General features: G+C 46.9%; 1 protein-coding gene across 1 annotated transcript; it reads right to left on the bottom strand.

Annotated features, from left to right (window-relative positions):
* Positions 1-2,442: 2,442 nt before the first annotated feature.
* LOC143276664 (chymotrypsin-like serine proteinase) lies at positions 2,443-14,574 on the bottom strand. Its single transcript, XM_076581288.1, has 7 exons — positions 14,422-14,574; positions 12,592-12,698; positions 9,526-9,704; positions 8,574-8,664; positions 5,706-5,871; positions 4,454-4,596; positions 2,443-3,000 (listed from the first exon to the last, which is right to left on the bottom strand). Exons 1-7 carry the CDS (start codon positions 14,453-14,455, stop codon positions 2,854-2,856), a joined length of 867 nt encoding a protein of 288 aa, XP_076437403.1. The 5' UTR covers positions 14,456-14,574; the 3' UTR covers positions 2,443-2,853.
* Positions 14,575-15,692: the final 1,118 nt, after the last annotated feature.

The raw sequence follows: 15,692 nt of genomic DNA, 5'->3' as shown, positions 1-15,692 counted from the left end.
CTCATCCTTGTGGTGACAAAGGTCCCTGAAAACATCCATTCATCCTGGTGGTGACAAAGGTCCCTCAAAACATCCATTCATCCTTGTGGTGACAAAGGTCCCTCAAAACATCCATTCATCCTGGTGGTGACAAAGGTCCCTCAAAAAATCCATTCATCCTTGTGGTGACAAAGGTCCCTCAACACATCCACTCATCCTTGTGGTGACAAAGGTCCCTCAAAACATCCACTCATCCTTGTGGTGACAAAGGTCCCTCAAAACATCATCCACTCATCCTTGTGGTGACAAAGGTCCCTCAAAACATCCATTCATCCTTGTGGTGACAAAGGTCCCTCAACACATCCATTCATCCTTGTGGTGACAAAGGTCCCTCAACACATCCATTCATCCTTGTGGTGACAAAGGTCCCTCAAAACATCCATTCATCCTTGTGGTGACAAAGGTCCCTCAAAACATCCATTCATCCTGGTGGTGACAAAGGTCCCTCAAAACATCCACTCATCCTGGTGGTGACAAAGGTCCCTCAAAACATCCATTCATCCTTGTGGTGACAAAGGTCCCTCAAAACATCCATTCATCCTTGTGGTGACAAAGGTCCCTCAACACAACATCCACTCATCCTTGTGGTGACAAAGGTCCCTCAAAACATCCATTCATCCTTGTGGTGACAAAGGTCCCTCAACACATCCATTCATCCTTGTGGTGACAAAGGTCCCTCAACACATCCATTCATCCTTGTGGTGACAAAGGTCCCTCAAAACATCCATTCATCCTGGTGGTGACAAAGGTCCCTCAAAACATCCACTCATCCTGGTGGTGACAAAGGTCCTTCAAAACATCCATTCATCCTTGTGGTGACAAAGGTCCCTCAACACAACATCCATTCATCCTTGTGGTGACAAAGGTCCCTCAACACAACATCCATTCATCCTTGTGACAAAGGTCCCTCAAAACATCCATTCATCCTTGTGGTGACAAAGGTCCCTCAAAACATCCATTCATCCTTGTGGTGATAAAGGTCCCTCAACACAACATCCACTCATCCTTGTGATGACAAAGGTCCCTCAACACATCCACTCATCCTTGTGGTGACAAAGGTCCCTCAAAACATCCATTCATCCTGGTGATGACAAAGGTCCCTCAAAACATCCACTCATCCTTGTGATGACAAAGGTCCCTCAAAACATCATCTACTCATCCTGTGGTGTAGCGTATATGGATTTTTCCGAACGCTGTGACGTCTCCATGAGCAACTGATACTGATGCTGATACTGATACTTCCCCTCCACTCTTTGACAGACCTTAACTCTCTCCATACGAACGGCGAAAGAGACGACGTTAACAGCGTTTCACCCCAATTACCATCATCAAAATATTGCAAGCGGAAGGCTCTTACACTGAAGAGGTGAATGTTGACAAAGAATACCACAATTCTGACGACGGAAGCTAAAGGTTGGGTCATTCAGACACCCACTGGACATCCGAGGGGTCTGTGAAGAAGAGAAGAGAGGACTGGCCGTACTGAGTGAGTTAACGCGTCTCTTCACAGGGTAGAGAGAGAGAGAGAGAGAGAGGGTGTGTGTGTGTGTGTGTGTGTGTGTGTGTGTGTGTGTGTGTGTGTGTGTGTGTGTATTACAATGCTATTTTAAAACAAATTTACGATTTTACCGTCCTTGAAACGAAACCAAATGGCCGGAAAGAACACTGGGGAAGAAATGTGGATATTACCGATACGTACCCTTGTAGTAGCTATTAACGCGGCGATAGCCTTGAGATGGCCTTAGTGGTCGGCGAGGCTCTAAGCACCATAATTTCATTACGTACAGGAAACCTTGGTGTACCTGAATGAACAGATACCCCCAATCCACCCAACACAGCGTTGGAACTCCAGGCGACCAGACACGGTTTGAGCACTGAAAACGAATGACTTTGTGTGTGTGTGTGAACATTTGGTGAGACTTCAAGCCCCTGGCTGAGCGAAGTGACAACTCCAAGCGCGAGCCTGCGCGAGGAAAATGGAATGCACGTGAAACTGTTGAACACTGGAGGAGATAACACGGACTGGAGGGGAAGAGAGGGGAAAAGAGGAAGGAGGAAAGAACAACTGAGAGGGGCGAGACATGTATCACTATCAGTATCAGCAGCTCAAGGAGGCGTCACTGAGTTCGGACAAACCATATACGCTACACCACATCTGCTGAGCAGATGCCTGACCAGTAGCGTGGTTAACCCAACGCGCTCGGTCAGGCCTTGAGGGCAAAACACACACACACACGCACACACACATACACACACAAACGCACGCACGCATACACACACACACACACACACACACACACACACACCCATGCAAGCGCACATACACACACACAAATGCACGCAAGCACACACACACACACACACACACACACACAAGAAAAAAAAGGATCTAAAACAGGAATTTATTGTTGATGGCAAAATGCGAAAACAATCTACACAAGAATAACCCAATCAAAGTACTCCTTTGGACAAAGGCAGTACCCCTACTGGGCCGTATCCTAAATACAGCACAAGTTTAACAGTAACTGACAGTTTGACTTTCTCATGTAATCAATCAAATCTATTACAACTTAAAGCATTTTTTCATACTATCCTAGTTAAAATGTGAAGGAATAGCTATTGACACAACAGGCTTGGCTGATTACGTCGAAGAGATATGACGTCATATTTTGGAGGGCAAAGAATCGTTCTTAGTTTGAAAGATCTTCTAAGACATCGAGAAAGAAAGAAAGACAAAAAAAATCCTACTATAACTACGTCACTGAACTGCTAAGGTTACGTAATTCTTTCAATGACGTCACAGCGAGGGTGACATCAGTTGAAGGCCTTCCGCTTGATCCACTTGCTGTACCTGGCCAGACGGGTGTAGACGGAAGGGTAGCCTTGTACGCAGCCCCTCACCCCCCATGACGTCACACCAACCAGGTAATCGCCGCACACAGCGGGACCCCCACTATCCCCCTGCACACACACACACACACACACACACACACACACACACACACACACACACACACACACACACACACACACACACACACACACACATACACACGCAACTGGGAATGATAATTGTATATCATCAGCTCTGGTACTCTGCTTCAGCCGTTGATAACAACTGACACTCTTTGTCTCAGGTCTCAGTGAACAGCAAACCAACCAATTTATAAACCAGTCAAACAACGACACCGTTGACCAACCCTTTCTTTTAGCCAGTCAAATAGCAAATTCGCCCACCAACCAACCAACAATCCATTCAGACAGCCATCTACCCAGCCAACCATTCGACTATTCATCCACCCACCCAACCATCCATCTACCCACCCACTCATCTATCCGCCCAACCATCCAACCCCCCATCCACCCGAGATACCCATCCACCCATCTACCCGAAGAAGACCAAAGTCCCAGTGACGTTGCAGGAGGAGTCAGGCTGACCAGCGTCCATGAAGCTGACATCCATCCACTGAACTGTCAACCCAAATATCCACCCACCCATCCACCCACCCAACCATCAATCCACCCAACCAACCACCCATCCACCCACCCACCCATCTACCCACCCATTCACCCAGCCATCCGTACACCCATGCAACCATCCACCCACCCATCTACCCACCATCCACCCAACCATCTTCCCACCCATCCACCCACCCAACCATCCACTCAACCATCCATCCACCATCCACCCACCCACCCAACCATCCACCCAACCACTCAACCACCCATCCACCCAACCATCCATCCACCCATGCACCCACCCATCCACCCAACCATCCATCCATCCACCCACTCAACCATCTACCCACCCACCCAACCATCCACCAATCCATCCACCCGAAGAAGAGCTGACGTTGCAGGAGGAGTCAGGCTAAACCAGCGTCCATGAAGCAGACATCCATCCACTGAGCTATCCACCCACCCATCCACCCACCTAACGACCCATCCGCCCACCCAACCATCCATCCACCCACCTAATCATCCATCCACCCAACCATCCATCAACCCGCCTAAGTAACTACCCATCCACCCAACCATCCATCCACCCAACAAGCCAGCCAGCAAGCCATCCAATCATCCGACCATCCATCCACCAACACACCCATCGAACCATCCACCCACCCACCCAACCATCCACACACCCATCCACCCACCCATCCACGCAACCATCCACCCACCCAAACATCCACCCACCCAACCATACACCCACCCAACCATCCACCCACCAAAACATCCACCCAACCAACCATACACCCAACGATCCACCCACCCAGCCATCCACCCACCCAACCATCCACCCACCCACCCAACCATACTCTCACCCACCCATACACCCACCCATCCAAGTATACCCATCCACCCAAGTATACCCCCATCCACCCATCCACCCGAAGAAGAGCAAAGTCCCACTGACGTTGCAGGAGGAGTCAGGCTGACCAGCGTCCATGAAGCAGATGTGGCCTGTGTTGATCAGCGACCCCCAGGTTCTCTTACAGACCCTGGCGGGCAGCCGTCTGATGGTCACCTCCTTCAGCACCATGGAGATGCTACCCGTCTCTGGAAAGGGGTCATGGTGGTCATGATGATGATGATGTTGTTACTACTTCTACTACTACTACTACTACCACTACTGCTACTGCTGTTGCTGCTGCTGCAATTAATGATAATGAGAACAAGAGAGGCAAAGCCTTCAAGACTCACTTGTGATACACTTTAAAAAAAATCCAAGCTTTTTATGTATTGAGTATAATTTCAAAATGTAATGTTCAAGATGAGAAAGATCAGTTTAAAGCAAATTAACTCCCCTAGCATTAATTACAGAGTAATTTCCCTTTTTTTTACTATCTGCACCAAAACGTTTGCAAAATAAATAAAACTTCCATGCTTAGCAAAAGAAGTTCCTGTTTGAACAAAAAATGATAATAATGACTGCTGTAGTTGTTGGGTCAGAATATCAGATCAAAGTGCCAAGTTTAGACAATACAAAAAATATAAATATAACAGTAAATGCAGTTTGCATATAATTAGGCTTCATTTTTTATTTTTTTGTGCCCATCCCAGAGGTGCAATATTGTTTTAAACAAGATGACTGGAAATAACTGATTTTTTCCTATTTTTATGCCAAATTTGGTGTCAACTGACAAAGTATTTGCAGAGAAAATGTCAATGTTAAAGTTTACCACGGACACACGGACACACACACACACACACACACACACACACACACACACACACACAGACAACCGAACACCGGGTTAAAACATAGACTCACTTTGTTTACACAAGTGAGTCAAAAATTGTTCCCGGCGATCCATTGCTTCTGTCTCATCCGAATGACTGTTTCATCCGGGGGGCTTTCATGGAAGGGGAGGGGGGGGGGATACTTTTCCCCGGCGATCCATTGCTTATTGTCTTATCCGAATGACTATTTTATTCGGGAGATATTTTTCATGGAGGGGTGGGGGGGGGGGGAGATTTTGTTGTTGTTGTTGTTCTTTTCCAAATGTTCACTTTTTTTTTCAGACCTCAAAACAAATATTTCGCGCATGTGATTTCTTGTTATAAACAGAAATAATTTGCTGCTTCTGGGGGCGGTGGGGGTGGCATGGGGGGGGTGGGGAGGGGGGCAAGGGGGAGGGGGTTGGGGGGGGGATGTTGCCACCCACCGGTCACTCCCCATCCGGCCAGCTGACAGTCTCTGGGCAGCTGGGTCCCGCGTTCAGCGAGGGGCAGAGTGTTGACGTAGTCGTTGAACTCCAGGGGGGACTCCACCTTCATCACAGCCAGGTCGTTGGGGAACCCGCGGGAACCCGTGTAGTCCCATCTCGGGTGCTGTAACACGCGGGACACCAAGTTTGTCACTGAACGTCATATATTGACGGGCGCAACAGCCGAGCGGTCAAAGCAATGGACTTTCAATCTGAGTGTTCCGGGTTCGAATCTCGGTGACGGCGCCTGGTGGGTAAAGGGTGGAGATTTTTGCGATCTCCCAGGTCAACATTATGTGCAGACCTGCTTAGTGTCTGAACCCCCTTCGTGCGTACAGGCAGGCAGAAGATCAAATACGCACGTTAAAGATCCTGTAATCCATGTCGGCGTTCGGTGGGTTATGGAAACAGGAACATACCCAATCTGCACACCCCCGAAAACGGAGTATGGCTGCCTACATGGCGAGGTAAAAACAGTCATACACTCGCGCTCATACGAGTGAACGTGGGAGTTGCAGCCCACGAACGAAGAAGAAGATGGTATCACAGACTGACACAAGTTTACAATTGAACTAACAGCCAAGTGAGAGCTGTATTATCAATGGTTTCTCCAGTGCAATGGGAAATCTTTTACAGCTTAGTCTTTTGCGAACGACTATGACTCTCAAACTAGGAGGCAAAATTGCAATGGCTCTTCGTGCTGCAGCCTTTGGGGCTACTTGGCCTTTGGGGGACCATCACAACGCCGACTGTCCGAAAACCCTCTTGGCCAAGAGAGCAGGATGCAACTTGGTGCAAGACACTCTCTACTATAATCAGTTTCTAGCCCAGATAGTCGGAACAGCAGTTACCTCCTCAGCGGTTCTGATGGCCATAGTCGATCACGACTGACTATCAGGAAAAGGGGGTAGGAGAGGGTTGTACTGTGGCCACTCGATCTTCAAAGTGGAGATCAGTTCAAATAGCATGCACAGGGTAGTCCTTTGTGAGAGAATACTTGAAGTAATACGTTTGACAGTCGCCCCAAGAACCACTGCTGGCGACTGTCAAACGACGGAAGATGGCATGGTTTGGTCACGTCATACGACATAACACCCTCTCCAAAACCATCCTGCAAGGGACTGTAGAGGGAGGGCGCAGACGGGGGCGGCAGAGAAAGAGCTGGTCCGACAACGTCAAGGAATGGACCAAAATGACGATGCCAGATCTCCTCACGACAGCTGCCAACAGAACGGCGTGGCGAGCTATGACATCTTCCTCATGTCCCCCCAACGACCCCAGCGGTCGAGGGAATGAGTGAGTGAGTGAGTGAGTGACTTGAAGTAACACAATGCAATACAGTACATACCGTCACTTCGCTTTTGACTTGCCTTATAAAACACACACACACACACACACACACACACACACGCGCGCGCGCGCGCGCGCGCGCACGCACGCACACGAGAAGACACAATGACCACAACGGAGCGGCGCGGTGTATGCATCAGTTAAAGAAGTGTGTTTTCAGGGAAGACTTGAACGAAGTGGAAGAAGAGTTTCTGATCTGCACAGGGAGTTGGTTCCAGACAGCTGGGCCATGTGGAGTGATGGCCTAGAGGTAACGCGTCCGCCTAGAAAGCGAGAGAATTTGAGCGCGCTGGTTCGAATCACGGCTCAGCCGCCGACATTTTCTCCCCCTCCACTAGACCTTGGTTGGTGGTCTGGACGCTAGTCATTCGGATGAGACAATAAACCGAGGTCCCGTGTGCAGCATGCACTCAGCGCACGTAAAAAAAAAAAAAAAAAAAAAACCCACGGCAACAAAAGGGTTGTCCCTGGCAAAATTCTGGAGACAAATCCACTTCGATAGGAAAAACGAATTAAAAAAAAACAAAAAAACGCACGCTGGAAAATATACAAAAAAAATGGGTGGCGCTGTAGTGTAGCGAAGCGCTCTCCCTGGGGACAGCAGCCCGAATTTCACACAGAGATATCTGCTGTGATAAAAAGAAATACAAATACAAATACAAAAGCGAAAGAACGCTGACTGGATGACTTTGGTCTGACAGAGGGGATGCGAAGCAGACGAGTATCGGAAGAAGAACGGAGCTGACGAGATGGGATGTATATATATGTGGATGATATCTGAAAAGTATCTCGGAACGGAGCTGACGTCATGGGATGTATATATATATATATATATATATATATATATATATATATATATATATATATATATGTGTGTGTGTGTGTGTGTGTGTGTGTGTGTGTGTGTGTGTGTGTGTGTGTGTGTGGATGATATCTGAAAGGTATCTCGTGGCAGTACCAGAAATAGATGAGAAACATGTGCGATTTGTAGCTGATTCTGTATTGGGCAGGCAGCCAGTGAAGAGACTGTCAGAGAGGTGTGACGTGCTCCCGTCCAGGTGACTAGTTCTGGACGTTTTGGAGCTTTTCAGTTGGGTACTCTAGTGAACCAATCCGGAAACTACTGCAATAGTCAAGCCTAGACAAGATCAATGAACCGACTATTGCTTTTGTATCTTCAGTGGAAAGAATATGTCGACTGGAACTGATTTTTCCGAGCCACATGGTTAACAAGTAACCTATTTCAAAAACATAACTCCAACTTTCATGAATAAAAGTTGGCAAAGTGTGTGTGTGTGTGTGTGTGTGTGTGTGTGTGTGTGTGTGTGTGTGTGTGTGTGTGTGTGTGTGTGTGTGTGTGTGTGTGTGACACAGAGCCAGAGACAGAGAGAGAGATGCAGATACACAGACAGACGCAGAGAGAAAGAGACTGAGAGAGAGACAGACAGAGAGAGACGGACAGAGAGCTAGGCTCACCATCCTAATCCTCTCAATACGTTTGGTCTGTTCAAACTGGTCTTGCTGGTTCAGGTAAAAGTCCCCACACCTCACTCTGAAGTCCTTCGCTCTGAAAAGAAAAAAAGACTCAATTGAGGGGTGTGTGTGTGTGTGTGTGTGTGTGTGTTGTGTGTGTGTGTGTGTGTGTGTGTGTGTGTGTGTGAGAAAGAGAGAGAGAGAGAGAGAGAGAGAGAGAGAAAGTGTGTGTGTGTGTTTGTGTGTGTGTGTGTGTTTGTGTGTGTGTGTGTGTGAGTGTGTGTGTGTGTGTGTGTGTGTGTGTGTGTGTGTGTGTGTGCGTGCGTGTGTGTTACTTGCTTCCGTTTCGTAAAGATCATTCTGAGCGATGTTGTGTCTCTTAGTTTGACCGTATTATCCTTGTACATTATACACGTATTGAATTTGACTACAAATTTTATATGTGTATATGTTTGTGTGTCTCAAAAAAGAAAAAGAAAAAATGTAAATCGGCCAATGTGACTAATATCTCCACCGTTGGAAAATAAAGAATCATTCATTCATTCATTCATTCTCTCTCTCTCTCTCTCTCTCTCTCTATCTATCTATCTAATCTCTGAGTGTGAATGTCTGAGTGTTTATGCGTTTATGAATGTGTACTTCAGTTTCTTGTCATTTCCCTCTTATTTTTCTTTTCTTTTTTTCTTTTTTTTTCTTTCTTTTTTTCCTCCCTTTTCGTGGCTTGCTTTTGTAAGCCGAATCATCCCTCTTGGCACTAGAGCTGTAAAACGCTATTTGAAAAAAAGAAAAAAAAAAAATGATCATGTCATTGTATCTCTCTCTTTCCCCTCACTCTCTCAAGCATTTCCCCTCCACTCCCCCCCCCCCTAACCCCCCAATCCCCCCCCCCACCCCACCCCCCGGCCACACCTCCCCCCCCCCTCCCGGCCACCTCCCCTCTAAAACCAAGACTCACTCTCGGCCGTCCACGCAGTGAGCAGCAGTAAGAATGGTGTTCTCGTTGTAGATGACGGCCCCACAGATGAAGTACCACTGGTTGCTCTGCTGACGCTGCAGGGAGCAGATGTAGGGGTGCTTCCCGTAGGTGGACACGTTGCCGTTGATGATGCGATGTCCTACGTCATCCTTGGAGCCCTGTCACGTGCGTGCGCGTGTGTGGTAAAATCGCAAGGTTAATTTAAAACGACGAGCGCAATAGCCGAGTGGTTAAAGCGTTGGACTTTCAATCTGAGGGTCCCGGGTTCGAATCTCCGTAACGGCTGCCTGGTGGGTTAAAGGGTGGAGATTTTTCCGATCTTCCAGGTCAACATATGTGCAGAGCTGCCAGAGCGTGAACCCCCTTCGTGTGTATAGGCAGGCAGAAGATCAAATACGCACGTTAAAGATCCTGTAACCCATATCAGCGTTCGGTGAGTTATGGAAACAAGAACACACCACCCAGCATGCACACCCCCGAAAACGGAGTATGGCTGCCTACATGGCGGGGTAAATAAACGAAACGGTCATACACGTAAAACGTTACATGTCTGTCTGAGTTTGTATGTGTGCGTGCATGAAATCTAATTGAATGACACAGGAAACGAATGATAAGCGCCCAGTGGCAGCCGTCAGTAGGCTCTACCCAGGTAGGCAGCCTGTTGTGTAAACGACCCCGTGTTTGTAAAGCGCTTAGAGCTTGGTCTCCAACCGAGGATAGGCGCTATATAGGTATCCATATCAATCAATCAAGTTGAAGTTTGACCGCAGTTCTACGCTACGAGTGGTGCGCGAGGAAAGAACTACAGTCAGATACAGCAGCACGTTATACACAAACCACCGAGGAACAGTAGAACAACTGTTAACGAAGGTACACGAGCACTGGTAAACAGAAACGCAATGATCACAACACAATAATAACTCTCGGCAACAGAGCGGTCCGAGAGCGTCTGGCCTGTCTGAAACACGCCATCGCACTGTCAGACTGTCAATTCTGACGAAGCGCCCATTTCATTGGGTAGAACGTCATTGCTATTGGCCATTATGCGATGTTTATTGACCGTTATGTGTGGTAAAACATCGTCATTAATGGCCATTATGTGTGTGGTAAAACATCGTTGTTATTGGCCATTGTGTGTGTGGTAAACATCGTTGATGCAAAGTGTCTGCAGCACACAGCACACTGAGCACGTGGTGACATAGGATAGTCATGAGTCTGTCTCTGCCCCTCTTTCATATCTTATCTCAGGGGTACTGTTTCTGTTCTTGTTTGTTCTGCATGTTTTCCTTTGATATCATGGTGCATACTTCACGTTGTTGTTCCGTCACGTCACGTCTTCGTCAGCTGGGGGGAGGTCGAGGAGGGGTTGGGGGGGTAGGGGGAGGGGGGCTGGGCCGAGTGTGGGGCCAAGGGGGGTCGGGGGGTGGGAGGTGTCACACACACACGCATACACGCATACGCGCGCGCACGTGCACACACGTACACACACACATACTCGCGCGCGCGCGCACACACACACACACACACACACACACACACAGACACACACACAGTTTCACTTTCAGTTTCAGTAGCTCAAGGAGGCGTCACTGCGTTCGGACAAATCCATATACGCTACACCACATCTGCCAAGCAGATGCCTGACCAGCAGCGTAACCCAACGCGCTTAGTCAGGCCTTGAGAAAAAAAGAAAAAGAAAAAAAGGTGAATAAATAATAGATAAGCTTACATAAATAAAGAAATAAATAATAATTATGATATAAAAAAGGTAGTAGTAATGATAATAATAATAAATAAATAAAATAATGATAATAAATAACTAAATAAATAAATAAATAAATAAGACAACAATGATGATAAATAAGCAAATAAATGTAAAACATGAAGACACACATTCACATATACACCCACACATGCATAACAGATATGCACCAAACATGCAGTTTCACAGATATGAAAGCACAGTCAAATACATATAAACGTACATGAGCTCCAACACACACACACACACACACACACACACACCACACACACACACCTGCACCTCCTCTACCCCCTCCTCCACACACTCATTTCCTAGTCAATGTATCGCAGCTTCCACGGCACACACACACACACACAAACACACACACACACACACACACACACACACACACACACACAGATGAACACTTACTTGTACAAGCACACACACACACGCCCATATCTCCCACCCCCAACCCCACACACGTTGTTCAGTTGTGAATAGTGTAACGTCATAGAGGTGCGACGGCTTTCTTTCTTTAATTCAACGTCTGTTCACTTTCAGTGATATTAGGTGCGATGGCTAAAATGGATATAGTGTTTAACCTTCAGTCCCAGGGTGATGAGGTTCGAATCCCGGATGCAGTAATTGTTTTCTCTATAATTTCCCAGGTAACAGAGACAGACAGACAGACAGACAACGAACACCACCTGCTTGGGAGCTCAAAGCTGGTCATCTTAAATCCCGGAAGCAGAAGCAGTAATTGTTTTCTCAATAATTTCCCATGTAGACAGAGACAGGTGAGAGACAGACAGACAGACAGACAGACAGACAGGCAGGCAGACAGACAGACAGACAGACAACGACCACTTCCTGTTTGGGAGCTCAAAGCTGGTCATCTTAAATCCCGGAAGCAGAAGCAGTAATTGTTTTCTCAATAATTTCCCACGTAGACAGAGACAGGTGAGAGACAGACAGACAGACAGACAGACAGACAGGCAGGCAGGCAGACAGACAGACAGACAACGAACACCACCTGCTTGGGAGCTCAAAGCTGGTCATCTTAAATCCCGGAAGCAGAAGCAGTAATTGTTTTCTCAATAATTTCCCATGTAGACAGAAACAGGTGAGAGACAGACAGACAACGAACACCACCTGCTTGGGAACTCCAAACTGGTCATCTTAAATCCCGGAAGCAGTGATTATTTTCTCTATAATTTCCCATGTAAACAGAGACAGGTGAGAGACAGACAGACAGACAGACAGACAGGCAGGCAGACAGACAACGAACCGACCAGTACCTGCTTGGGAGCTTTGGGCTGGTTATCTTTGATGGGGTAGAGCAGCTTGGCGTCCTGCCATCCGATTTCCTTGTCTTTGGGCTGACCCAGCGCCCACCCCACGCACACTGCACACACACACACACACACACACACACACACACACACACACACACACATACACACACACACACACACACACATACACACACACACACACACACACACACACAATCATTAGAAACACGATTATCGAGTACAAAATCACATGGCAAGTCTTCCTGCCTCCAGAGATATACCTATACACCTACAAATGTACTTAGGGTCTTTTCTGCGACATACAATTCAAACAGACGCTGTCACAAAAGAAACATACCCACCGAAAAATATCTACAACAGCCCCACCCTTTCCCTACCTGTTGTTTACTGTCTACAAGTATATCAATGCGTTTTTACTATCGAAGTTCATTATCTTTTCTGTAGATTTTTTTTCCATGAACTATCAAAGTTAATTATTTTTGCTTTTGAATTTATTTCCATGGACATCCTAGCCTCTTTTGCTGTCGTGGGTTCTTTTACGTGCAACCAGGACCTTCAGTATGTCGTCTCATCCTAAAGACCATGATGCAGGAGAGTGCAACATTCACATACCAGCGGCAAGGGCCACGACTGTTTGAGTCCTATCAGACAGATATTCTTCTTCTTCTTCGTTCGTGGGCTGCAACTCCTACGTTCACTCGTATGTATGCGAGTGGGCTTTTACGTGTATGACCGTTTTTACCCCGCCCTGTAGGCAGCCACACTCGGGGTTGTGCATGCTGGGTTTGTTCTTGTTTCCAAAAACCACCAAACGCTGACATGGATTACAGGATCTTTAACGTGCGTATTCTATCAGACAGGTATGAAGTGAACCATTGTACAACAGTGCAACACATACGTACCAGGGGAAAGGGCCGCAATCAGAGAGGTATGATGTGAACCATGATACAACACTCACATACCAGCAGCAAGGGCCACAACTGTATGAGTAATGTCAGACAGCTATAATGGGATACAGTTTCAGTTGTTTCACTTTCTGAACGAGGCGTCACTGCGTTCTGACTTCTTCTTCTTCTTCTTCTGCGTTCACTCGTATGCACACGAGTGGGCTTTTACGTGTACGACCGTTTTTTACCCCGCCATGTAGGCAGCCATACTCCGTTTTCGGGGGTGTGCATGCTGGGTATGTTCTTGTTTCCATAACCCACCGAACGCTGACATGGATTACAGGATCTTTAACGTGCGTATTTGATCTTCTGCTTGCATATACACACGAAGGGAGTTCAGGCACTAGCAGGTCTGCACATATGGTGACCTGGGAGATCGTAAAAATCTCCACCCTTTACCCACCAGGCGCCTTCACCGTGATTCGAACCCGGGACCCTCAGATTGATAGTCCAACGCTTTAACCACTCGGCTATTGCGCCCGTCACTGCGTTCAGACAAATCCATATACGCAACACCACATCTGCTAGGCAGATGCTTGACCAGCAGCATAACCCAACGCGCTTAGTCAGGCCTTGAGTGCCTGCATATATATATATATATATATATATATATATCTGTATACCTATCAGAGTGGATTTCTTCGACAGAATTTTGCCAAAGGACAACACTCTGGTTGCCATGGGTTCTGTTTCGTCTCATCCCAGTGACTGTACGCTCAGTTCGATTTTCCAGCCAAACTTGAGAGAAAGAGCGAGAGCCGGATTTGAACCCGGCCCCTCATGGACTCTCTGTATTGGCAGATGAGCGTCTTAACCACTGTGCCACCTTCGTCCTGTAATACAACAGAGTGAAAAACTCACGTACCAGCGGCGATGGCCAACAAGCAAAACGTCCTCATGGCTGTGAAAGGTGGTAGTGTTCTGGTCGTTGTGACTGAGTCTACCTATCCATCCACATTATCTTATTTATATCCACGCCCTGGCCTTGATGCCAGCTTGTGCACAATTTCACTTGCTAATGACAGCAGTGATGTGCTGGCGTTGCAAAGTCCTGGGCTCTTTTCTGAAGGCCTGTCGTAAATATTGTTCAAAGACCTCCCCCCTCCTTTGGTTATCGACAGCTGTCGTGACTTTCTTTTCTTTTCTTTCTTTTTTTTTTTAAGGTGCGGGGGTGGGTCGGTGGTTGTTGTTATGACTTTTGGGGATGCGTGAGTGACTGATAGGCTGATAGATAAAGAATGGCCCTCTGGATATTAAAACTGAGAGGTGTGACATATCCCCTACGTGCGTGTGTGTGTGTGTGTGTGTGTGTGTGTGTGTGTGTGTGTGTGAGAGAGAGAGAGAGAGAAAGAGAGAGACGGGGAGAAAGAGAGAGACAGAGAGAGAGAGAGAGAGAGAGAGAGAGCCTCCATTACTTGAATGTTCTTTGCCAGTATGGTTCATTATTGTGATTTATCAAGTCAGTTAACTCACTCAGTACGGCCAGTCCTCTCTTCTCCTCTACACAGACCCCTCGGATGTCCAGTGGGTGTCTGAATGACCCAACCTTTAGCTTCCGTCGTCAGAATTGTGGTATTCTTTGTCAACATTCACGTCTTCAGTGTAAGAGCCTTCCGCTTGCAATATTTTGATGATGGTAATTGGGGTGAAACGCTGTTAACGCCGTCTCTTTCGCCGTTCGTATGGAGAGAGTTAAATTGTTTTGTCATAAAGGGGTTATCTGTTTGTCTATCATGTCTGTGTCTGATCATTACTTTGTGACATTCATGGGAGTGATTGCATTTTACGATATATACTTATCTAAAAGCCTACAATGTCCATTACGTGGACAACACGCTTTTGTTATATTATGGGCAGATTTATGTGGCCTTGATGACGGCATCATGTTTGTTATTAGGGCAGCAGATGTACGTGGATTTGATGACGGCATTATGTTTGTTACTTGGGTATCTTTATGTGGCTTTGATGACGGCATTATGTTTGTTATTTGGGCATCTTTACGTGGCTTTGATGACGGAATTATGTTTGTTATTTGGGTATCTTTATGTGGCTTTGATGACGGCATTATGTTTGTTATTTGGGCAGATTATGTGGCTTTGATGACGGCATTATGTTTGTTGTTTGGGCAGATGTATG

This window comes from Babylonia areolata, chromosome 32 (assembly GCF_041734735.1).
Source record: "Babylonia areolata isolate BAREFJ2019XMU chromosome 32, ASM4173473v1, whole genome shotgun sequence".
In the NCBI taxonomy this organism is placed as follows: Eukaryota; Metazoa; Mollusca; class Gastropoda; order Neogastropoda; family Buccinidae; genus Babylonia; species Babylonia areolata.
The sequence above is the reverse complement of the archived record's forward strand: the minus strand, read 5'-3'. Positions and strand labels throughout refer to the sequence as shown.